The sequence below is a fragment of the Plutella xylostella genome, chromosome 13 (genome assembly GCF_932276165.1).
Source record: "Plutella xylostella chromosome 13, ilPluXylo3.1, whole genome shotgun sequence".
NCBI classification, from domain to species: Eukaryota; Metazoa; Arthropoda; class Insecta; order Lepidoptera; family Plutellidae; genus Plutella; species Plutella xylostella.
Genome location: NC_063993.1, coordinates 9,563,641 through 9,589,905, shown reverse-complemented (window position 1 = coordinate 9,589,905; position 26,265 = coordinate 9,563,641). Strand labels below are relative to the sequence as shown.

At 39.0% G+C, this 26,265-nt stretch overlaps 3 protein-coding genes across 4 annotated transcripts; 2 read left to right on the top strand and 1 right to left on the bottom strand.

Annotated features, from left to right (window-relative positions):
* The first annotated feature begins 506 nt into the window (after positions 1-506).
* LOC105385224 (pericentriolar material 1 protein) lies at positions 507-21,678 on the top strand. Its single transcript, XM_048624885.1, has 27 exons — positions 507-997; positions 2,474-2,576; positions 2,849-3,025; positions 3,581-3,678; positions 4,061-4,198; positions 4,649-4,771; positions 5,112-5,816; positions 6,315-6,467; positions 6,807-6,902; positions 7,136-7,267; positions 8,173-8,283; positions 8,602-8,707; positions 9,182-9,274; positions 9,742-9,838; positions 10,481-10,593; positions 10,928-11,038; positions 12,114-12,388; positions 12,556-12,632; positions 12,713-12,797; positions 12,918-13,003; positions 13,149-13,227; positions 16,300-16,408; positions 16,920-17,024; positions 17,369-17,484; positions 17,899-18,002; positions 18,941-20,444; positions 21,290-21,678. The coding sequence occupies exons 1-27, from the start codon at positions 848-850 to the stop codon at positions 21,410-21,412; spliced, it is 5,169 nt and encodes a 1,722-aa protein (XP_048480842.1). The 5' UTR covers positions 507-847; the 3' UTR covers positions 21,413-21,678.
* Positions 21,679-21,758: 80 nt separating this feature from the next.
* LOC105385225 lies at positions 21,759-24,497 on the bottom strand. Of its 2 annotated transcripts, none has more exons than XM_011555569.3 (2): positions 24,025-24,497; positions 21,759-22,037 (listed from the first exon to the last, which is right to left on the bottom strand). In XM_011555569.3, exons 1-2 carry the CDS (start codon positions 24,338-24,340, stop codon positions 21,907-21,909), a joined length of 447 nt encoding a protein of 148 aa, XP_011553871.1. In that variant the 5' UTR covers positions 24,341-24,497; the 3' UTR covers positions 21,759-21,906. The 2 variants fall into 2 exon arrangements, with proteins under 2 accessions (XP_011553871.1, XP_011553872.1); XM_011555570.3 differs by having other exon boundaries at positions 21,759-22,193; positions 24,025-24,496.
* A 416-nt stretch (positions 24,498-24,913) lies between these two features.
* Positions 24,914-26,154, top strand: LOC105385223 (60S ribosomal protein L21). The gene is given in 3 exon segments (NM_001309056.2): positions 24,914-25,003; positions 25,212-25,348; positions 25,777-26,154. Coding segments are annotated over 2 exon segments (480 nt in total). The 5' UTR covers positions 24,914-25,003; positions 25,212-25,219; the 3' UTR covers positions 26,128-26,154.
* The last annotated feature ends 111 nt before the right edge of the window (positions 26,155-26,265 follow it).

Sequence of the window (26,265 nt, the reverse complement as noted above, 5' to 3'; positions counted from 1 at the left end):
TTTTCATGGGGAAATCCATAGACAATCATAGATCATAGATCGTACTATAGACAATCCAGGCAACATTATTAGTCTGTGGTATACGAAAAATTACTAATAATGGGGGTCGTTATTATTATTCTGAGGCCGCGTTTACAACAGCGGAAAGGCGACGACCGACGGACGGTGCCGGTGGTGTGGCGGCGGGCGCGGCGGTCCCTGAGGTCAGGATTATTTTCATAAATAATTTAAAACCAAAATTAGCGAAATGAATCCCGTTATCATTCTCTGCCCCTTCATCTCCACATCTCCACACTCTCCACACTATTTCAAAGGCTGTTATTATTCGGAGTTTAAGCCCCTGTTCCACAATGTCTGGTTAGTGGCTACCTGTGAGATAAAATACATGCTGTCACTTTCTGTTATTATTTTTTTGACAGTGACAGCATGTATTTTATCTCACAGGTAGCCACTAACCAGACATTGTGGAACAAGGCCTAAATAAAATATATTTTTGTATCTGTGTGTTAAGTTTAAAACGTCAAAATTCTGTTCGTTTGGTTTCGCTTTGCTGTAAATCTTCAAAATCGAATTAATTTATGATTTTATTTGATAAAAATTACATTATTTGATCAATACTTCTTCAATCGCACGGTTGGAATAAAATAAGGTTTATATCCAGCTAGTTAAACCACTTAAATACCGTTCTGATAAGGACATAGAGTAACAAGTTTATAAAAAACATGAAGTCGTTCTAACTATCTACGTAGCGTGTAAATATTGTATTCGCCGGCCTTCGGAGTGATTTGTCTTATTATTGACTGGACTCGGCCAGAATCGATGGACGTAGACGTCGACAGCTGGTAACATGGCCCCGCAACGCAACAATGAGCATCGCCATTCCGGAAACCCGACTGGCACCATTCCGAAAACGAAAGTGAGGAACAACTGCAATGTCCCTCAAGAAGCCGTGACTCCGACTCGCCGCGATATGACCATGACGTCCAATCTTGTCTCGGTACGAATGTTGACTTAATCTTTAAAACTTATTGGGCTTGATGTTTTGCTTATATTTGCAGGCCTCTTGTTAGCAGAGAATGGTTTCCCTTTGTGTTTTTTGACAATAATAGGTATATACTAAGTACCTTATGTACTATTGTCCCTAAATAGTTTATGATTGTACTAATGAACTCAGTATGTACACACACAGTATACACACTATGTATTGGGTGCATTGTATTTATAAGTTATACATAATTTTATTTATGTGTTATTCATCATCTGCCTACACACATGCACTGTAGGGCCAGCCACCTATACCAACATTAGACTTTTACATACATTGGTATGAGTGGTTTATAGTTATTTTATCATCACCTAACAATTGTGTACGGCTGGCAATATGCCTCTCCCAATGAGCACCTCCACACTCTTGCACTTGGCCACCATTAAGGTAATTGTCTGCCTGTTGGCATCAAATGCAATGGATGCATCAGATTAAGTGTTCTTTGTGTAGAAATTCACACAAGTGTGTCCACTTTATTGGCAATGCTGACACTGTTTCTCCATATATTTATGACAATCCATTTGGTGTATACTTACCTTTATCCAACTCATCAATATAGTAGGTTAGACAATGTCCCACACAAATGTTTTGTTTGCAACACATAAGATTTTTGATTGCCTCTGATTTTATGGTTGACATGGGGCTAAGGTCATCTCTCTACTTCATTTCATCACTTTGGTCACTGGAACAAATGATATAGATAATAGATATCCAGACACATTTGCCATTATGATTTTCCTTGGGGCCAATCAAGCAATTCACTTTCCCCCTTTTGTAAAGCCTTTGCAGATCAGATATTCAAATAAATCATAATGCATAACAATCTCTTAGATAACATACTTATATTACTCATGCAGATTATCTCAAGAACTTTACAGTTTTAAGAAAAGCCAAAATATGTGCTACAATTTACAATACATCAGATATTTTTCATCCTCACAGCCACTGAATAGTTTTGTTTTTCTATATATTTTTTAATGAAAATTTGGATGGATAATAATTTTGTCACAAGGCAGCCAACCCCATTGTTTACACACAATACTATACAACACATACAGACTCCTATCTATCTGAAGATCTTTCAGACAATCTGCTGTAGGTACTTGTTATTTTTAGCAATCCACTGGTGTAGTATGACTTGGATCTCTGCCAATACCACATCATTTTGGGACTGACTACTCATCCTTACACTTTCTAATACGATTTCAACACAATATCCATCTGATCCTATTAGTTAACATTTTGATGTAACAGTTCACAAGTTCATTCAACCTATGGGAGGTTGCTTTTCCAAATTAAGTCTCAAAAAGGTGTGTTTTTGAAAGATTTTGGTTTAAGGTGCTTTATTTTTGCTGCAAATTCAATAGCTGTGCAACTGTTTGGTTATGTATTGTGTTGTGTGTGTCTGAGATTTGAGACCTGTTCTAGACTTCCCTTGACTGGGTCCCCGTGTCAGAGTACAACTCAAGATCTAATTATAACCAGTCGAGGAAACCAGCTAATAATTCGGACCACGAGTTGACAGATTTGGGTGAGTGCACTCTATGTCTTATATTGGATATTTAATTGCTATTTATTCATTATTTATATTTGACTTGAAAAAAAATTATACACCTTTATTGGTTATCATTATCATAAATAAGTAAAGGATGTTCCCCAAAGTATTTGATACTGTAAGAAATTTCCAAAAAGTTTTATTCTGACAGTTCAGATTTTCTATTGTATACAAAATATCCCAAATCGCTCCATTTCTTTAAGTCACCAACATGAGAGCCTCACATTCAATTAACATTCCCCTTACAGAAAACTCAGCAACATTTGACAGTGGCTTTGGGCGGTTCGTCCCGGTGCGACCGCAGCCTCGTGTTTTACCACTGAACGTTCAGAGGGACTCACTCACTGCTGACCACAACGACGATGGTGCGGGGTCCACAGCGTCAGGGTACAGCCAGCATGGGTACCCGCATGCTATGCAGAACGGTTAGTCTATACCACTATTCTATTCTATATTTGTTAAGGTCTTAGGTCTGTCACCTGGGTCACTTCAATTGGAGCTTTATTTAACACTGTAAAACTGTGCAAATTTGAACAGGTTTATAAGGACATTGAATGAAATTTCAAGCTTTTCAGGCTATGGACAGTTTACGTATAAAAACAGTGTATTCTCCCGACAGTGTTGTTGCCAATTTCATGCGCATCATTTAAAAGTCTGATTGACGTGCGCTGATTGATCTCCAACGTCTATCATTATGTCTATCACTCAGATCTCTGAAGATTTTAAACATGTCATTGCATCTTATAGGTGTATGAGATCGTGCCCTACGCTATGGGCCTTGTCACATATACTAACAGTGTTTAACAGATATTTAGCGATGTCAAACGCCTTATTAATCAGTTATATTTTGTATAAAAACCTGTTAAACAAAGTTTAAAGTTTTTTGTGTTAGCATTGTATATTTTTACCAGTCTCGAGCCGACAGGTGTAAATCTATGTGCATAAATAAAGTAAATAATATGTAATATTGTAAATTTCAGGCCTAAACCCGCATTCGAACCACGCGGCCGCGGCTGTCATGATCGTGAACCCGACCACGCCTAATGCTGTCACTGGGAACATATCACAGCCTTATAACGTACGTATTCCATGAAATTGTGTACTGTATAATACCTGCACTAAAAACACGTAATAAGTGTACGGTTCATTAGTGGCTAAGTATACTTAGGTACTTAAACTTTTTTACCTTATTGAACTCATAAAACTTTTGAATTAATAGGCGGTAAACTAACAATTGTTTGTTAAAAAAGATATAAAGGTACTACTAATCAAGCTGACTGTACCTTTGTGTGTCTTAAATTCGATTTTATCTTCTATCTATAAGTACTATAAGGTTATCGTTATTTTCAATCTAATCTAATCTATGTCCTGTGTTTTAAAGACTAAACACGTCCCATTGTAACAACAAAAACCTATCAATTCAATTCTCCGTTCAACTACTAATCTTCCAACCGTTCCAGGCACCCGGCAACCAGACTCGTAACAACTTGTCGCGCAACCTGAACGCACCGCGCAACAACCTGGACGCGCCCGCGCGCGCCAAGACCGTCAACCTGGAGAGCAACATGTACGAGCAGGGCAGCAACGGGAGCGATAATGTGAGTTATAATTATAATAAATACATGGCGACGGTGGAAAGGCAAAAATCAGCCGCTTTTAATTTAACAATTTATAAAAGCGCAACAAAAAAAGTAGCTTAGTCATTTGTCTTCGACCGTCGATACCTACTTCTGGCCCATCGCGCAACATCTTGCTTCGCTACCAGTTCCGCCACAGAATTATATAGCGAGCGCCACTGGAGGTACTAGTGTTCTTTTAGCATTTAGCACATAGTTTGTAATAATCTAATAATGACTCAGAGACATCCCTGGCTGGCCCATTTCTTGCTAAGAGCGCTGCCATGTCTGTCGCGGTCTGCCGAGTCTTCGTTTTCCGCCATGTCGGTGATTCCTTAGGTACCTAACCTACCTAAAGGTGTCTTCAGTCTTCTAATAGCGGTACAATCTTCCCCAATGTGTATATATGTAACAAGTGTATGTGGCGGGCAGGGGCGGCGCGCGGCGGCGGCGTGTCCGGACGCGGCGGCCGTGGAGCGCCGTCTGGGGCAGATCCGCGAGTACATCCGCGTCACCTCCTCGCTCGTGGACACCATGCGCGGGTCTGAAGATGAGGTTAGTGCCTATTCTTATTTATTTGGTGTCTCGAATCACTTAAAAAAAAATTACAACTTAAAATTTTATAGTAATTTTTAAAGTTGAAATTTTTGTTGTTCAACTGCCCTGAGGCTGGTTAATGTGCCAACGCTGAAAATAGCGAACAAGTAAACAGAAAAGTGTATAACAAAACAAGTAAATGTGGAAAGTCCGGGTATATTACCATGCATGCCTTTTAGAATATTTTTTATAATGTATCATGCTTTAAATATTATCATATTCAATCATCATTTCATCTATATTTTAACCTCTGTTATATCTTGGCCATCTCAATTTTGATGTGAAATTTCTAATTTAGGCCTATATCGAACACACCAAAGAGGAATACGACGAATTAGTAGGAATGGTAATGAAACTGAAGGAGAGTGAAACGAAACTCGTGAATTTGTTGGAAGACAAAGAGCCTGATAACATTGAGGTGCCGGCCGATGAGGCTGAGGCAGACACTGCACCAGCGTCCATACCTATAGTAGTCACCCCGGCTGAGTCACCGGAACCTGTAGTCAACGAAGATATTGCTAAAACCCCAGCTGTAAAAGATAGCACTGCAACTCCAGTTGTTAAAGATAATAACACTGCAACTTCATCTGTAAAAGATAATACCACTGCAAATCCCGCTGTAAAAGCAAGCAATACCGATTTGGCTCAAGCACTCAAAAAAGTAACCAACATTGAAAATGAACAGTTGAATAAAACTCTACAAAGCAATGTAGTTAGTATCGAAGAAGTGGTTACTCCAGATACTAAGCCTCCAGAAGTGGTTACAGAAATTATCAAAGTTAAAATACCAGAAAGTGTAGTTATAGCTGAGGAGAATGTCGTCGAAAATATCATAGAAATTAAAGAAATTGACACATCTCCACTCATTGACATAGAAGTAGAGAAAGAAGAACATGTAATAGACGACACATTAAGACAAAACATACTATCGTGCGTCGAAAAAGTAGCGCGAATCGAGGAAATGAAAAACAAAAACGTTTCGACAAGTGAATCCGATAATCAGGTTATTGTGAGCATCAGAGTGAATCGCTGTTTGTGAAACATCGCATGGATATGAAATGAATTTAAATCCCACATAACATTATTAATCTTCATAACATACTATTGAACTACCATTTTGAAAGTGATAATGTCTGTGTTTAATATTGTGGAAACAATAACATTAGTATAATCTTTGATATCTGATATAATTTTCATCAAGTTGTGATGAATGATTTGTGAATTTAACTTTTGATGTTACCCTTTCACCATTATAATTTATAAATAACTTCTATCCCCCTCACCTACGACCGCCTTAACTTTTCCGTGCTATCGTTGTTTTGATCAAAGTTTGGTGTTGTTTTGTTATCATACTTTATTTAAATGCCAATAACCTTTTAGTAATAAGGCCTACCACTATAGTTTTTTTAGATGTTTCATCTATGTGTATCTTTGTGTGTGAAATAAAGAGTGTTTTTATCTTATCTTAACCAATAAATAACCAATTCCATCTATTTCTTAGGATGTAGTGGTGCGTCCGATGTCTTCACAGAGCAATGGCTCGGCGTACAGCGAAAATGAACTCTGGCAGAATGAGATAAAGAACAAAATGGAGATCTCCCAACAACGCCTGGCCGCGCTGAAGCAGCAACAGAAGCGACTGCTGAAGTATCAGGTTTGTTTTTATCAATGAGCATAATAAAATTGGTTACTCTATAACAACAAAAAACTGTTTTAGTAAGTGTCTAACACGGTATTTGATGGATGAATAAGGTAGTGCTAAACCTCTGTTAATCTTGTGTCTAGAGAATTTCTGTGGTAAGTAAGGCCTTTAATGACGACTCCTATAAAAATATTAGCAACATTATTATTGTTATAGGTTATACCATTTTGTCAGATAAAGCTAGTTATATTATTCTTTCTTAAAAGCAATGAAATGTTTCCAAAAAAACATCTCCGAACTGCTGTTATAATCATTACACCACAAATATTTATTATGCTGTATAACTTTTAGGAGGAAGCAAAACAGCAGCTAGAAGAGATGCACCGCGCGAGACAAGAGCAGGAGATGCAGCCGTCCCGCTCGCACGACAACCTGGCCGCAGTGCAGGTCAGTGCTTGTTTTACATGCCTATGTAGAGTCCGACAACGATAACTTAATGCTTTAAATAATAGCACAATATTAATGAAGAAGAGTAAGCGTATCTAAACTTAAAGAGTAACATAACTTCCGCACAGTGGTAATCTTTCCGATCTTGCTTCTGACTAATGTGTAATCCACAAAACTACACGTATAAACGTCACTTACACCATCCCAACCTAACCTTTACCATCTCCAAACAGAACCAACTCAACGGCCATCACCAGCAGGCGCCAAAGCAACGGGTTTCCGTCGCCAACCAAGCAGGACTGCCATCACTGCCCACACGCCGCGCCTCGGCCAACGTCGACCACTCGGACAGCGGACAGAGAGAGGTGACAGTCTATCACTGCTATAACTATAGGGGTTTATAATTCGCAGATAACGAGATTAATGAACTTGTTCGACAACTCCGGTACTAACTGCTTTCCTGTACCAAGAAACACACAACGACAGCTCTGTCGACCAACTGACGCCATAACTGTGCCTACCTACGAGTGACAAGGACAGATATATTAATCTCTCGCTATCGCAATGTAACTCAGCAACGGTTCGGACGGTGACAGTCTATCACTGCTATAACTAGGGTACAACCAGGCGGTGACAGTCTATCACTGCTATAACTAGGGTACAACTACGCGGTGACAGTCTATCACTGCTATAACTAGGGTACAACCGGGCAGTGACAGTCTATCACTGCTATAACTAGGGTACAACCGGGCGGTGACAGTCTATCACTGCTATGACTAGGGTACAACCAGGCGGTGACAGTCTATCACTGCTATAACTAGGGTACAACCAAGCAGGACTGCCATCACTGCCCACACGCCGCGCCTCGGCCAACGTCGACCACTCGGAGGGCGGACAGAGAGAGGTGACAGTCTATCACTGCTATAACTAGTGACAGTCTATCACTATATAACTATAGGGAACAATCGGGCGGTGATAATCTATCACTGCTATAACACGATGACCTAGGCCTGAAGTGCCACAACAGTCTTATATTATCCACAGAGCGTCTTACTGCTGGAAAGGTTTGACTACTTGTTTGATCTAGCTACACAATTTAACATCTATGTTTGTCCAGATAATCGCCGTGTTCGTTGGCAGAAAATCCTTACCTTGTAAGCCTTTCAATTAAGGCTCTTTTATAGTCTTTTACCTCTAACGTGACGAATGCCAACGGCAAGGTTAGAAACTTTACCCTGTATCCACATAAAATTAAACTGTATTTTCGCAGGAGGCTTCCGGTGGCGAGGCGGAGGACGAGGACGGGCTGTCGGACCGCGGCCGCCAGCTCACCATGAAGCTCAGAGAGCTGCAGATGAAGAAGCAACACATGGAGTCGCTGGTACGATGCAGTTATGTTTATATGAACTGTTAACAAATTGTCTTGTGGTAGTTCTAGGTCGTATTATAGGAAAGAGAGCGCCACAAGATATTTTTCGGCCTTACCTTATGCTACCGCTACTGTAGTAATCACCTAACCACTTAATTTCAAAATAGCGGTCATCTGCGCAAGTTGCTTTTTTGAATGGATGATAGATAGAGTTCACTGTGCCTGATAATATAATCATAATAATATACTGCCGAAATAGAAATCCGGTGCAAATAACTATTCTATTCTTTAGGATTATAATCAAGATCTAAATATTTTTGTTTCATTCAGGTATCGGAGTTCCAAAAGCTACAAATGGCGACCCGTTTGGAAAGCTCCCACAACACCTACTCAAGCTCCGGAGAGGAAAGCTTAGAAGAAGAACCGACACGGAAATGTAAGCTTTTTATGCATAAAGTATCTATGAAAACTTTACAGCCATGCTAGATTTATTATAATTATACACACGGCATTATATTGTGCACAATTTGGGCATAGGCTTTAAAATTATACGTCTAAACAAAAACATAGTATTTCAATTACCATTTATGTGTGCAGAATTATGTTATAAGCTTTTGTGCCCACCGTCGCTTTAATTTAACGTATAAAATCCTACTTTCATATACGTAGCTTAAATGTAGACGTCTAGATATAAAAACATATTTTCACCTCACATCTAGCACTCTTAAACATGTAAACAAACTAATTAAAAAAATCGATCCGCTATTGTCATAGTCACTTTATTGTTTTTAAAACCGCATTCCTTCGCTTATTTGGACTTAAAATCGTAGTTGCTTTGCTTATAAACTTTATTCACTAAATCTGTGGTTTATCTATTTTATTAATCCCTTATCTCGAAATTACCTTTCAGGTAACAAACCTAGTGGTTCCAATAATAAAAACGAGGATCCATTTAAACTAATGGAAATTAAAGCTATAAAGCAAGCACTGCAAAAAACTAAGGGTAAGGATAAAAAGCTTATGACAGTCAGTACTTAATTTAAAAATGTATAAGTAGGTGTTTCTATTATGCGCGGATATCTTATCTATTTTAAATTAAACCAAAAGACACATAATTTTGCGTTGGATGTATAGTTATTGTAAACGTCATAATAACCTATTATATTTACGGTATTTACTAAACGCTTTCAGAACACACCAATTGATTAATCGCATCGGGTAATTAAAAACATTTTTACGCCTTTAACTCTCTCGGCTTCTATAGTGTGACCATTACCGCTGTGCACTGCGAGGTGCGGGGCGTGGCCGCCACGAGCGTGAAAGAGACAGAGATAGAGACGTGACTCCCGTCTCGCCGCGCGCATACCTCAGGGAGTGCACAGCGATAATGATCACATTTTAACAAAATAAGCTGTAATTTCTATGTGAAGTTAAATACTTATAATATATGTATGTTAATTTTGTCTACAGATCTGATGCGTTCAGTGGAGAACTACGAGGAGGAGCGCAGCCCGAGCGCGCACGACGAGCCCTTCCAGATGACGGCGCACGCTAATAACCATGACAAGTTAGTTGTATTCATTATTAGATAGTAATATTTATAGTGTATCTGCAAAGGAGCGCTTGAACCTTCTGAAAAGAAATGTGGCCTAGCGGGCTGATTTTTTGCTTGTTTGTGGATACCACTAGAAAACAAATCTATGGTTTAGATCAGCTATACTCATCCTGCGGCCCGCGGGCCGCATGCGGCCCGCCAGGCCTTTCTCCGTGGCCCGCGTGCCATGAGAGATAATAGGGAATATGCGTGTGTTTTTTTATATTATATTCGATAGTTTACATCGCTTTATAATAGTTAAAAAAAACAAAAAAATATTGCTTGTGGCCCGCGAAACCATGACTTAAACGTTTTTGTGGCCCGCGAAAAAAAAAAAGGTTGAGTACCAGGGGTTTAGATAGATATGTAGGTTACTCTTTATTTGTATACTAATCCAAAACAAACTTACAGAACTTCAACTTAATTCAAGGGCAAATTTATTTTCTTATGGTTTTTGTGGAACTTATGCTACCGACTCTGCCTTTGCAATATGAAAGTAAATAAAAAAGATAAATGTGACACGTTAATTGAAATCACTGTTGCCAAACCACACCAAAATACTAACTAAATCTCTTCCAAACCACCTATTTAATCATAACAATTTTATTCCCTCAGTAAATCCGACGGCAGCGCGGGCGGCTGGTCCAACGAGGGCAGCGTGCGGCGCGTGCGCAACTCACTACCGCCGCGACACAAGTACACCAATGAACAACACGAGCAGCATCAGAGTGAGTAGTAATCGACCAATCAGAGGATAGATATTGGGCTGTCACGCACGCGGCGGTATGTTTCGGAACTATGATTGGACACTGATGAGCATGCATTCAAAGAGCCCCACAAAAAACGTGTCGTCCACCGTTAAACATGGTACACTAAACTTACTCTATAATCTAGTAGTACAAACTCTGCTTCTTAAAATCAAAGGCCAAGGTTCGAGTTTCAATTTGTGTTACTTAATTGAGGTTCCAAGCTTGGTTAGGAGTTTAGGACATAGATTTTTATTGGGTTCCATGCTACATATAACGACTATACTGCTTTATTAATAAATATTTTCGTAATCAGGTCACGAGGCGAACATAGCGTCGCTACAAGAAATGGCTCAGGAGCTGCGAATGGAGACTGAGAAGATAATGGGCGAACGAGCACGGCTCAAGGACATCGTCTCTAATAAAGGTAAATATTTGGCAAAATATAGTTATACATAATGAAAATGAAAAATATAAGGGCGATACATGAGTCGTGAATGGTATTATTTTCTGACTCTACCAAACAGAATGATAAACATGTCCAAAATAATAATAAATACAGTTCTCCCATATTAATAATGCGCATGCAAATCTTCGCAAACTGTCGTATTCCCGGAAACACCCGAATCATTGAATTATAAGAGCCTTAAACAAAGCACTTGCATTTTGATCCTTGTTCGAAACAAATAGTAGTCAATATCATGTGACACATAATCGAAAACAATTTGGGCGGTCGGTGGCTGTCACCGATCAGTCAAAGGTGTCAAGGTCAAGATCAGTATTACTTTTGTGGAATTATAAAGAGCTGCAATTACACATCGTTCTTGTTATTTTTTTCAAATGTGAATTTAATTTCAACTTTAATTATTTTTGACGACGCCATATTATGAGGCACATTTAAGAATAAAATATACGTCACATTGATAGACTTCACTTTGCCAATAAAGCCACACCCAAAAGACCAAGTTTGTAATTGTAATATTATTGTGAATGATCAGCGCTGTAAATACTTTTGAACTGAGATTTTAATGTAAACATTTTTATTAATGTGAAATAATCAGTGCTGTAAATACTTTTGAACTGAGATTTAAAATTTTTAATGTACCTAAACCTGTGTTTGAAATCCATTTCTCCTTATAATATAAACCTTGTGTTATTCAAACCTTCACATCCATCTTTACATCAGCTTCAGTAAGATACTTGAAAAGTACCTACTGTAACATTTTCGAAGTAAATTTTAATATTATGGAATATTATGAATTATCGAATCAAATTTCGTTACTGATAAATCAATTATCTCTTTTAGCACCAATTACATAATTCTACTAAAATTTCATGAAGAAAATGCACTTAACCACTCTAAATACATAATAGTTTTCTAACGCTCGGGAATACGACCGTTGCCGAACAATTACGAAGATTTCTATGTGCATTATCAATTTTGGGGAACTGTACGGTTTTATAAAATGTTTCGTCTTATTAATATTGTCAGAATTTCGCAGCAGAATTCCGTCGCAAGCAACAGTCGAACTCGGAGGCAGCTCATAGTTCCCACAACGCCCACAGCTCTCAGAACATCCACACTTCCCAGAACGTCCATAGTTCCCAAAACGTCCATAGTCCTCACAACGCCCAGACCTCTCAAAACGACCAGGGTCCCCAGAACCCCTATGCTCACCTCGGCTACGTGCCGGGCCCGGCCGAGCGGAGGCAGATGCAGCTGCGAGCGATATTGGCAGAGAAACAGAAGGAGTTGGAATCTCTACTCAACAAAGAGGTAAGATAGAAAAGAATAGCATATAAGTACCTTATATTATAATACCAATGTAACATATTTTACATTTATGTGTATTAGATTATGGTTCTTTTAAATAGCATTTTTTTTTTTACTTTCTGGCTGAAGCTTATTATTTCTAACGTGATTTTCATTTTATTTTTTTCTAGAAGGTTCTTTGTGGTCCGGAGACGCAAATGAAGCCGAATTCTCGCGCCGCATCCATCGTGAATCAATCGTACAATAGGTAAGGACAGTGCATACTATTAGTATATTAATATTATAGTATGAAATCAGTATGAGAGACTAATTTATGTATATTTTCAGCGAACAAGAAGAGCCAGATTCACGCTCGGAGCAAATCATGATTCACAATGAAGCACAAAACGCTAGAGAGAATGAAAATTACAGGGTAAGTTTACTAAACGTTATATTCGTTGTTAACTGTTAGTGTCCTTCACCCACCGGCTGCCGTATTATTATAGATCTGTGTGTTTTAAATTATAATCATGAAAATATTGTTTTGCTTCAGGGCGGTGGCGACAGCAGTCTAAGTGGTAGACCTATCAACGCTCTACCGTCAAATCTTGGAAGCGTATACGCCAGCGACAGCGATAGGTAAGATAAATTTATCGCATTAAAAGTGTTTCCATATGGCTATTGGGAACGTTTCTGAAGCGTCAAGAGCTAATGTGTTGTATTGATTATGGTAATATTGTTGTATATTATGGTCTATGTAACACTTTTTCCATTTTTCTTACAGTGCATCGCGGACAAAGTCGAATCAAAGAAACCGCAGTCGCAGAAGGCCGCCACAAGATCGCCAGCCTGAGGAAACTCCTGTAAGTTAATAATATAAACGGTTCAAAGAATCAAAGAAGAATCAAAGAATAGTTTATTTCTTTCTACAAATTCAGTAACAAAGTAGTGACCAGAGCCTCACTTGTAAGTTAAAAGAAACCTGTGCCAGTGGGGCCCCGCTCTTCCGTTTAGTATACAATTCAATAAACTTAGGTAGTTAGAAATATAACAAGTAGTTGGTAAACAATTAAATATTTAAAATAAAAACAAGTAAGGTTAACATTAATTATTTAACACTTATTTAAGTGTGTATGTGTGTGTGTGTGTAGTGTATGTATGTGTGTGTGTGTGTGTGTGTGTGTGTGCGTGTGTGTGTGTGTGTAGGTGTGTGTGTGTGTGTGGGTGGGGGGTGTGTTACTTATTTATATGTATACATAATATATAATATATTCTTTTATGCTAGTCAGGAAGTTCTTTCATTTTATTAACGCACTTTCAGTTTTAGTGTAATCTAGAGTATTAAGCCAGTCTGTAATGATAGATTTACATTCTGATAATGTAAGAGAATAAATGTTAAGATTTTTATTAATTTTATTGTAAAGGTAGATGGAAATTGATACATATTGAAATTGGGCAAATTTAGTTTTTACTGCAGTGCAGGGGCCATGGCTACATCAGGAATTCTTCTTGTGGCTCTGTTGTAAGCTACAAATGGAGTTGATTTGTGTCTTCTAAGGATTGTTGACAGTATATATAGTTTTCTAACACTAAGCACTTGCACTGTTTTATACAGTTCTGTTGTGGAAAATAACATAGGCTTAAACAATATTATCTTTAAGAGAAGTCTTTGAGCTCTCTCTAATTCAAGAAATTTGGTTTTACCAGCCCCTCCCCATACTGGAATACAATATAATAAAATAGATTGAGCTAGCGATAGGTAGACATTTCTGATAAGAGAAGGAGAGGATGCATGTCGAAGTTTCTTAAAGATCCAAATAAGCTTGCGGAGTCTGGATATCACAAGGTCTATTTGAGGATGCCAGGAGAGTCTTTGGTCTAATATAATTCCTAAATATTTAACCTGCGATACTTTGCAAATGTTGCTGCAGTTGCAATTTGTGAGGACTCTTGGATATTGCTCACAAGTGTGCATTTTAATATTAAAGTTAGTATCAGGTTGATGTGCGTCTAGAATCGAGAATGAAATATAATTAGTTTTTGATAGATTAAGGGTCAAAAGATTGTTGTGCAGCCAGCTGGCAACCTGTCGAAGTCCAGTTTCTGTTTTTGACTTTAGATCAGACCAGGAGGAGTCATAAAAAACAAGGGCTGTGTCGTCGGCATAAGTAAAAACTTTGCCATTTTCAAGACTCATACTGCATAGGTCATTTATATAAATCAAAAACAGGGTAGGTCCTAAGACACTACCCTGGGGAACACCGTACTCTATTGAGGAGCAAGAACTCAAAGTTTCATTTAGTTTGACTTGCTGTACGCGATTTGATAGGTAATCTTGGAAAATGTTCAAAGTTACATCTCTGATGCCGATTTTTTGAAGTTTCGATATAAGTATGGGAATTGACACCGTGTCAAACGCCTTCTTTAGGTCGAGAAACACAGCTAAGCATTTGGTGAGTCCAGTTTTTCAACAATAAGGTTTGTTAGAGGGCATACAGCATCTTCTGTGGAGACACCTTTTTGAAATCCAAACTGATTGGGGGATAATATATTGAATTTAGAGAGATAGGAGACGAGGCGATTATTCAGGGCTTTCTCTATGATTTTTGAAATAACGGGTAGGATGGCAATCGGTCTATAGTTAGAGATATCAGTTTTTTTCCCCGACTTATAAATAGGAAGAATAATTGCATGTTTGTATATTGATGGAAAAACTCCATATTTGAAGCAAATATTTATGAGGTGAGAAATAATGGGCACAATTATGTGACTAGCAAGCTTCAAAAGCATTGTAGGAATATTATCCCATCCACTTGCGCTGTTCGATTTTAAATTCATAATAATACCTTGAACCTCATAAATATCAGTATCCAATAATACAAATGAATTTTGTTGTTGGGGGTTAGTGCTAGAGAGGGGTGCCACATTATAAGGGGGAGGATTATTTGTAATCTCTTCAGCCAGGTTTTTACCTATACTAGAGAAGTAGGTATTTGCTGTATCAGCAGCCGATTTCTGACTATGATGGGAGCTAAATAGTGGAGAATTATCTGTTTTTTTACGTTGTTGGTCTGTAATATTTTAAATTGCTTTCCAAAGGGATTTGTTACTTTTTGATTTCAAAGCTATTTCTAGTTGCAATTTGTCATATGTTCTCTTTAATTTTTTTATCAGGTTATTACAGAAATTTCTGTAGCGTTTGTATGTAATCTGAAGTAGGTCATTGAATGGGTTATTGCGCAATTTTTTCTGTAATTTATTACGGTTACGAATGCATCTAAGGATACCAGGAGTTATCCAAGGCTTTACATACTCGATGGATTTTCGGAATCTTTATAACTGTAGAATTTTTTATTATGACATCATTGAGGCTTTCATTAATTGTATCTGCCACAAGTTGAGGGTCTTCCAGTTTTGTTAAGTTACTTAAATTTTTGTCTTGAAGGTCCAGTAGAGCAGCATCATAGTTAATAGATGTTTTGTATCTGTCGATATTTTTAGAGATATTAATATGAGGTAGAGCTAGGAGGACCATATCATGATCAGTAATTGTAGATTTTATTACTGAGATAAACAAGCGGTTCAAATTCAAGCGATAATTTTCATTAAACTATAACTTTCAAGCTGGCCCATGAATTTGCCCAGCATGTGATTTGGTCAATTAAAACCGTTTATACATATATGTTTCCTCTGGCTTTGTGTTTATTACTCGCTTCATGACTCGTATCTCAAGGACCGACAAAAATCTTATGTTATGCTTATATACAGATAGCGTAACATAGTCTGGAAGCCCTGTTATGATTGGTTTAACAGTTATTTAAAGTTGCTAACATAAATTCTGACATGTATTATATCACTCATATACCAATTAATGTGCTCCCCTCCAAAATCTATAGTTACAACATAATTATAATAATGTTGAATAATTCCCCCAGCAATCCCCACTTTCCCACCCGCACGTGAATATCAACCCGGGCGTGCGCCACGAGCCTCGCGTCGACACCGTCAACGTCAACACCGTCCCGCCCATGATGCCGCACGGAGGTGAGATCCATTGTGACAGGTTTTACATTCATCAGTTAGGCCTAAGCCTTGTCCGCACTAGGCTAGTAATTTAGTCAAGTGGAGAGTAATTTAGTGTCTACATCACTTGCTATAGGCTAATATTCCATTCAAAGCCTTTATAGATACATTATCATCGGTTGTGATATCTAGTGAATAGTCTCGCATCGACACTGTTAATGTTAACACTGTTCCGCCCATGATGCCGCACGGAGGTGAGATCCATTGTGACACGTTTTACATTCATCAGTTATTATTATCACTTAGCTTATGATTCATTCTGACATGTTTTACATTCATCGTTTCCCAGTTAGTACCTTACCTTCTACTTAGCGGCCATTTCGCAGGCGATTGCTTTTGAAATGCACATAGTAGATTGTTGAAGTTTTCATAAACTTAACCTACAAGTATATTTTCTTTCTTTCACAATTCCACTATCGCAGCATAGCCAACTTTCCTAGCAATATAAATAACCCCCTTTTTTCCATTCCAGTGGACGCGCTTCCCCCCATGCCGTACCTGCCCCCGCCGTGCTGGGGCAAGCCCGACGAGCGCATCTACCCCTCTCCGCTGAATTACGCCATGCCGCCGCCGCCCGGTCAGTACCCGTTTATATTACCTACTAATATAATAAATGTGATGAATGTTTATGGTTTCATGTTATTTGGTATTATGAAAGCTGAAAACCGTTAACACATAAGTTTAACGCCTCTAGTGGTACCGCTTACCATGGGTGTCATTTAAATGACTATGGGAAACAAAAATACACTGTTTTTTTTTTCTCAGTACTCATACATGTAGTGTAGAACACAGTGTATGGCTACTAGGAACAAGAATTCCCATGGGAAAACTCAGGCAAAAAAGTTCGTGGGCAACAGCAACAAATCTATTCAGTGTACCAAAGTCAGGGTGTTTATTAACACCACAATTTCCTCCCCTCAGGCGCCCTACCGATGTCGTCATGCGCGTGCGCGTGCGCGCTGTGGGCGGCGTGGAGCTGGCAGCAGTGCGCGCTGCAGCAGCGGGAGACGCTCGCGCTGCGCCAGCAGATAGCCAGCGTGAGTACAGTGCGGTGCACGAGGGATGACCAGCAGGGCTATTGTCAACCACACCGACTTTATAGAGGCCTGTCTGTGGCGGCGTATATGCACCTATGAATTTTAAAACTCTCTTCGAAAGACAAGTGTTTCAGAATTGGCTGTCGTAGGCAATTAGAGAAGGAGAAGAAGTCCCTTCCCAAGGGACGTATCAATGTGGACTGCCAGATACTGACTACTAATCTAACTGGCTAATCCTTTCAGCACGGTGTTTGCCTCCAGCTCAACGCATCAAATGGCGTCCCACAATTTTGCGAGCAATCCGCACGTGGTTCACGTGTTCATACTGGTCATGACCAATCCCAAGGCGCTCTGCTAACCATTTTATTTACCTATTCTTCAATACCTAAACCATTTTATTTATTCCTTGTCCAGTTGGAGGAAAGATGGCGGTCCAGTGTGGAGACGGCGTCGCACACGCTCAACAACCAGGTGCCTCCTGGAAACCGGGCTAACAACTACTGGGATAACTTTAGAAGGTGTGTAGAGTGTTGGATAATTTTATTAGGTGTTAAGATCTATACAGAATACCTAGTACGGGGCGCACAACAAAAAGGGACAAAAATATTTGCGATTGAGGCTGCGCGATTTGAGCGAGCGAACTTTTGTCACGTATTGTTTTGTGCGTCTTACGACCCGTGCTAGGTATACAGGGTGTGGTAAATTTGGTCTAGTAAGGTAAATAGAGGTGATTTAGATACTCAACAACTTTAAATGTTTTTTTTTAATGGGAGTCGCATAAAAAAGTCACGTAGCCCATTAATTTCTTTTGGTCAAGCAACAGAAATTGGTTCCGAATGAAAAAATCACCTCCTTTCACCTTACTCCACCAAAATCCATTATTCTGTATGTAGACTATGAAATTTGTTCAAAATTAATTAGAATGTGTGAAATTAGATACTTATCTGTTGTCTAGACAAAATTCTAGTTATATTAACACACTTATTTTCTTTTGCAGATATTAGAATTATCAGTAACGTTATAAAGTATATATTTAGTTTTTGTTTTGTATTCAGTATCTATATATTTTATTATGTATTCATAGAAGACTTGAGTAGTAAAATATAAGGGTGAGATTTTATACTTTTCATTGGTTTCTTTACTTTTATTCAAATATACTTACTTACCTACCCATAACAAGAAGGACATCTCATCTATTTATTTATGTAAGTTTATGATCTCCCCGCATCTCTTTCTACTATTTTGTTGAATTTTGTGTGCTGCTAATTACCTATGTGTTTTGTGCTAGTATTTATGTGAATTTTACATGTTCATCTAACTAACAAAAATATTATATTTTGCTTTCCAATTTTTGATTTATGTATTTTTGATGATCTAACCTATGCAATATAACCTACCCAAAATTAAAGTTATCGTCTCACCTACTTGATCTATTAAAATAATATATTTTTTCCAGTTACTCCCGCCAAAACCTCCTATCAGCCAGTAGCAAGACGAACGCAGACGGTCATCTGGGCGTGGTCCCGCAGCACAACCCGCACCCATTGGTCGAGCGATCGCACAACACACTGCACGCCGCCCCCGCCCCCACACCCCCGTCCAATACCCCCAAGCGAAACATCAACGCGTCGACCACTCAGAACACGGCACAGACCAACCAGCCAATCAACAACGCGGAAGAATTCACCAATAGGCACGGCCGCAGCAACGTCACGTATGAAAGATCGCTGTCGTTCTCTTCCGCGCCTGACGTTCTGAATTTAAACCAGAACAACGAGCAGGAAGCTAGCTCCAGCCAAGCCAGGAATTTAGACGATGTCAACATCAACCGCCAGGAACCAGCTAACTCTTTTCGGAATTTGAATATAACGAACCCGATACCAGAGATTATACAGTCGCACGCGAACAATATTAATACCACGTCGAACTCGCTGAATAGCAAGAAGAAATCCTGTTCCAAACTGCCGGCTAAAAACTCGGCCAACAGACGTAATAACGCACTAGATTACTCGCAGACTAGCAACATCAATATAGCGAGCACGTCAGAGGCACCCAACCCTAACCTCGCCTCCGCAAATCGTGAGGTCAATGATAAAGCCACAACTAAACTCTTTGAGTTCCTCAGAGAGAATGTGTACTCGGAAGTGACAGCCCTCATCGGAGTGAACGAATCTCACCCAGACTTCCTCATACAGCTGTTCAGAGAACTACAGCTGATTAGCTCGGACCCTCTGAGGCACCGGGTGCTACAGTCTATTAGGAGTGTGCTCTCCCAATACCCACCGATAATAGAAAATGAGAATAACGAACATATCGCGAACGAGGAACAAATGGGCGACACGGTGACCACCACGACCCACGAGACTACCAGCTACCAAGAAAACGCCATGCAGGAACCAAACTCTTCCAACACAAACTCACAAAACGACAATGGCATCGTCCACTTTTTGTTCCTAAAAAGCGAAGACGTATGCTCGCCCGAACTGCTAGACATGTTGGCCTCCGTCATAATAAACAGCTCTAACAGCCGGCAGCAGTTATCCAAGAAACGCATTCTAGAAACCCTCGCCAAATACGAAGGAAGCCGTGTTTGTGACGTATCTGGCGAAATACTCGAAAGCCTATCTCTAATGTTGTCTGTGAACAACGACGGCGACGAATCGACGCAACACACCGGCGAGTCAGAGTCTTCCATACTGCAAGACGTGGCGGGGTCACTGAACCTGTTCAGCTCTAGCGACACCCAGCTTCACCAAATGAACGGGTTTCCCTACGACATGTGGACGGGGCATATGGAGCTCGACCAAGGAGAGGACAACGCTCGCAACGACGGGAAGCTTGATCTTATAAACTGTTCCGAGATGCTGAATGGGGAGTTGGCTGAGGCTGACCAGACGTGCCCGGAGCCGCCGCCGCCGGAGTTGCCAGATGTCGTCGAGGACGAGACCACGCCCACTGAGGTAATGCAAAACGCCCTTTACTGTAGGTGCCTGCCGCTAATCAATTGCGTCAACCGCCGAGACTTGTTCGGCCCGTGATGTTCTAAAGAGCTTTCGAAATTCCTAATATTTATGTGATATACTATGATGATATAATCGTTAAAAGTCCTGCCATTTTATATTTGCAGTGATGTTTTTGATAATTATTGCGCCATTTTTTATTAACAAAGCACAACTATTTATGTACCAAGTCTTTGATCACTTTTTACGTATCTAATAAATTGAAGAAATGAAATATTTGCCTTTTACTAAATATTGTTATCTATTTACTGTCTATTCATTATCACGAGCCTCCAGTTTTTAGCTGAACAATAGCAATAGAAGTGTTCGACTTTAAACCTGGTGAAGATAAGTCGCGCCAATGGTGAAACGAATCCAAAATGGCCGCACAAAATGATTCCATCTTACTTGCACACGCTATATAGCATGTCTGTTTTGTAGAAATTACTAACAGGTGTTCTAGATTCGTTTCTTTCTTGGAGGGGCTTATAATCCATTATGATACAGTGCAATATGAAGTAGTTAATCAATAATTTGGAAAAAATATTAACTGACGCCATTGTTTAAAGTCAACTGGTCGTATTATTCTCATATTGCACAGTAAGTTACTTGAATAGGAGTAATAAAACAAAATATTACAATAGTAGCAGTCTATTACAAAATCAGTCTAGTAAAGTCAGGTACAAAAATATCACAGATAACTTTTCTTAACAACACAAAGTGCTATCCTTACTTTTTACTAACATGTTACTCTTAGCGTAAATCTGTATTTAATATAAAATACGCAAATTTTTGGTATATTAAAGGCCGAAGCGGAATGGCTGGGGCTGGACCGAGTGCCCACCAGGCTGCACACGGAAGACTCATCTGAAAATCAAAAAGGTAACGTTAGCAACTTCATACTGCTAGATCAAACACTCAAACCATAGGCCCTCCGGCCCGCCCTGCGTTTGAGCGAACCTGAAATCTATAAAGACATGAATTAAATCTTCATTTACTCCATCTGAAACAGAGAAACAGAATAGAAGAGAATTAATAGTTTGCTTTCTTTACAGATTAATTTGAAGAGCTTTCTCAAGACTTTAATTTAAATTAACTTTATTTATTGCATTGTATGTTCCTTTAACTTGATGTATCTCAATGTTCATACTGTAAGTATTATATTACTAGCAATAAAATGTATTATTCAAGATTACTGTGCGTCTTTTTTTTAATGTGAACTTTTCAAATTAATGAGAGAATAGACATAATAAGTTAAATAAAAAGCCTCACTTGTCCTATGTTAAATTTTATTATGAAATACTGTTAGCACAACTATTAAGAAAATGGTCCTTAACCTTATAGTAAAATTTTAACATTAATATTAAGTTAACTGTCCCAACACTGCAGTAGACGAACACCGAGTCACTTATATCTAACACCATCACAAACATTGTACTAAATGAAACATGCTTCCGCCGTGAGTGTTCCACAACAAGGATTCCATCAAATCTTCTGGAGTCTCTTCTAACCTCATGTTTTCTTTAGACTCTGGTTCTCTTTCTCTTTGTACTTCTGCAGATAAAACGGAGATTCCTGAATTAGAACATTGTTTGGCGGGTGGGTCGGCCTAGATCATATGGACCATGAGACAGCGAGAGATGTCGGGGTTGTTGTGGGTCGGGCGGAGTAAACACAGGTTGTTGCTAGTAGTTGGTGGCACCATACCCTCTGAAATAAAGTCGGACTTCGTCACACTGTGCACTCAACTCTCACAGTGGGAAGCCTCCAAGTGTTTTGTTGCAGTTCCAATATTATTTTAATGTTACAACTATTATACTAATTATGATTATAATTGACAAGTTATTTTTAAATTCAGTGTTTTTTTTAACAAATTATATGTATAAAATTTTGGAAAGATTAGGTATTTTATAATTTCATTTAACAAAAAAGTGCTGATTTTGATTTGAGCTTGTTCAGAAGATATTTTTTTTATTTTAGGAAAAACAGAGTAGTTAGTGTATTTTTTATAAATAATTTCGTTGTATTTTCTTGATTCCTTCAGATGCTGCAAATGCTGAAATTTCTATTCAAATTTATAATAAAATATACACATTAGTCAGTCCTGTAACATCATAGCCTTCACTTTAAATACATTATTTTCTTTCTGGAAAACTAGTAAACATTGCTACAGTCTTATCATGACTTATAGTAACTAGATCAGGTCAAATGATAATAATTATTTTGCTTATGATATAAAATATGATCAACTTAGTTTTTACAAGTTAAATATTATTATCATGAGTTAAACTAGTTGCAACAAATATCATACAAAGTTTCGCAATGTTGTAATACATAGAAAAAACAAACTTATCAAACTATAAACATTGTAAGTTACTTTTAATATCTGTATGAGGAAAATAATATGCCTCTAAAACTATACTGCAAGATAGCAATGCCTGAATGTACCTTTGATTACACACTAATTATTGCTAGAGATACACTTTATATTTATATTGCACTATAAATTTTCTGAGGAAGTGGCCACACCAAGACCAGGAGTAAGGGCGCCTTCAAATTAGTCGCTAAGTGTCGCGCGACTGCAGCGCTGCTGCAGCGCTGCAGCCGCGCTGCTGTCAAAATCCATATAAATATTGTAATTTAAAAGATGCGCGACTGCAGCGCCGCAGCAGCGCTGCAGTCGCGCGTTAATAATTTATATGGAATTTTGACAGCAGCGCGGCTGCAGCGCTGCAGCAGCGCTGCAGTCGCGCGACACTTAGCGACTAATTTGAAGGCGCCCTAAAAGTGTATTTAGTTAGTGCACAAATATTTAATATTTGGTTTCTTATGCACCTAGCCACACTTGATTCCTTTCCTTTTTGTGGCCTCTTCTCAATTATTTACAACTATGCAAAAGTAAGCTTTAATATTCAAAGCAACCATAGCAGCTCACACTGTCCAGCTCTCATCTAGAAAAGGTATGTAGGTCAAATGGTCTTATTCAAATTCAAACTGCATTTTGACTTCATTGCAATGGAATCATGATTTTTGCAGTCCTAATAATAGCATACTTGGTGGTTGATTTGAAATCTATGCCATGTAACTTAGAAAATAAGCTAAATCAGGTTCTACCCAATGTTATACTTCTATTACTGACATGAAAGCAATATTCTATGCAGCTGCCAATATTAGTAGTAGAAATATTTACAATTAAATAATTTGACTTGAAATATTATATTGAAACTGCAACAAAATGATCACCAAAAAATTTGGACAAGCGGATGGGTAGTTTACATAAACAGGCAGTTTCACTATTTCCATAATGAGACTTCCCATTCATTACTTAGAAACAAAATAGTTAACTGAGTGCCAACATTTATAAAGTGAAAGGATAATATAGTGGCAATTGCATTAGGTCACAGAAACTCAGTGAATGGCTAGCTTGTGTAATTTATTCATTTCTAACTACTTTGTATGTAACTTGTAAAGTGAGAAATTCCAATTGGCAATGGTTTGATTCACTGAATTTCCGTTGTTCAAAATGAGAAGTGAAACGTACCTTCGCGGAGTCGCTTTGTTTGAGGGCATTCATCGTCAGGAGCGCTGCGTTTCCGGGCGGTGTTGGCGGGCGGCGCGGCGGCGGCCGACGCCTGCACCGGGGCCGCTTCCATCATTTCGCAATCGTTATCCACCTGCACGAATCCCGACGTTTTTGGCTCGTGGTATCCGTAGTAGCAGTTTGTGGATATATGTATCGGTTGACATTGACCCACTGCTTGATTGGCATCAAGACAAACCGGGGCAGGCCTCATGGCATCAAAATTATTTCTAGCGTCGTGCATGTAGTACAAATCGACGAAACTGCTGGCTGGCATTTATCTTGCTTGTTCAGGTATTTCACCGACGTAGTGTGTCGCAATGTTATACGATGAATTGCACAATTTGTAGGCAAAAACAATGTTTGCAAACTTATTTTTAATCTTCACACAACCGGCCGCCACAAACCCAAGCTTAAAATTACCATAGACAAAAAAAAACTTATCCACTGACAGTTCATCTCTGGTCTATGGAACGATTGGAGGGGCAAGTAGCCTGCTATAGACAGATGAAGTAGCTGACTATTCGGACAGTACCTAGTGAGTGAGTGACGAAACAGGCAAAACAAATCATACGAAGACATACAATGCCTTTGGAACAATCAAAGTGGTGAAATAAGGAGCCAACGCGACGACGCTATGGGAAGAATTAGATCATGAATCGTTCCTTGGGAGTTTAGCGGGGTGGAGAGAGAGAGAGAACTAAATACCGAAATTTATTTACACGACGTTGTACTGGCCAAGTTCTGGTTTATTCATACAGATAAATTGTACATTTTAAAACAGAATTATTGCTTTCTTGTTGATATTATTTTTCACTATCAAATTGATTGGATCTCAGAACATTAACTACGACGTGACAGTATACTCTATATCCGTTTCCTTTTTTGACGTAACCATAAACTAACCTCTTTCTTTATCCGTCAAGCTTTGTGAGCTAAGGTGAATATTGCGAAAAAATCCAAATTAAAGTGATAAAACCGCAAATATTATCGTAAATTAACAATATAACATCGTAAATATCGTCTTTTAATGATAAAACATTAAAATAACTATAGTTTATTTGGAATTTGTGCGTTTGGTGACTGTTTTGCGATACCGTGTTCACACGTGCGTCTGTTCTACCAGTAAAAGGTTTGTTTTCTTTCAGGCGTAAAAATGACGAACTCCAAGGGTTACCGCCGCGGTACTAGGGACCTGTTCGCCCGCAGGTTCCGCACACATGGAACCATCTCCCTGTCCACGTACATGAAAGTGTACAAAGTTGGAGACATCGTCGACATCAGGGTACGTACGCAAATATTTATTTTATCGTACCCATTTTCATGAAGCATCATTGGTAATATTGTCGAGTTGAGGAAAAACTAGGAAACTAGTGTCTGCATAGACTAGGCAGGTGCCATGAGTCCATGACCCATCAACAGACATGCCTGTACCAGAATCCTTTCTAAGTTTGTAGAGCATGATGCTATGCGATTTCCTGGTTAACCAAATTAAAAGTCCTCTTGAGTCTGCAACTGACTGGAAACTATACATTCTATTCATACTATGCACTCATTATTATGGATGCAATGTTTACATTTCACTTGTATTCTTACTAACCCCTCTGATATTTTAATTACATACTATCATTGACAAGCTATCCTGATTAAAATAATGAGCTTAAAATCAACTACTTCAAAACATCCTAACAAATCAAAACTTCCATTTTCCAGGGCAACGGTGCAGTCCAGAAGGGTATGCCACACAAAGTGTACCACGGAAAGACTGGTCGCGTTTACAACGTCACAGCCCACGCTCTCGGCGTCATCGTCAACAAGCGAGTACGCGGCAGGATTCTACCCAAGAGGATCAACATCCGCATTGAGCACGTCAAGCACTCCAAGTGCCGTCAGGACTTCCTCACCCGTGTCAAGGAGAACGAGAGGCTGCTGAAGGAAGCCAAGGCTGCCGGCAAGGTCGCCAAGCTAAAGAGACAGCCCGCACAGCCCAAGCCCGCGCACATAGTGAGCGGAGACGAGAAGCCCGTGCTCCTCGCCCCCATCCCCTATGAGTTTGTAGCTTAAACTGTGTAATAAACTATTTTTAAGACAGCTCTTGCTTTTATTTCATTCATAGCTACAATATTTACATGTAGGTACAACGAAATATACAGAGATAATATAAAATAATTAATTATACCCAGTTATGAAATATGCAGGATC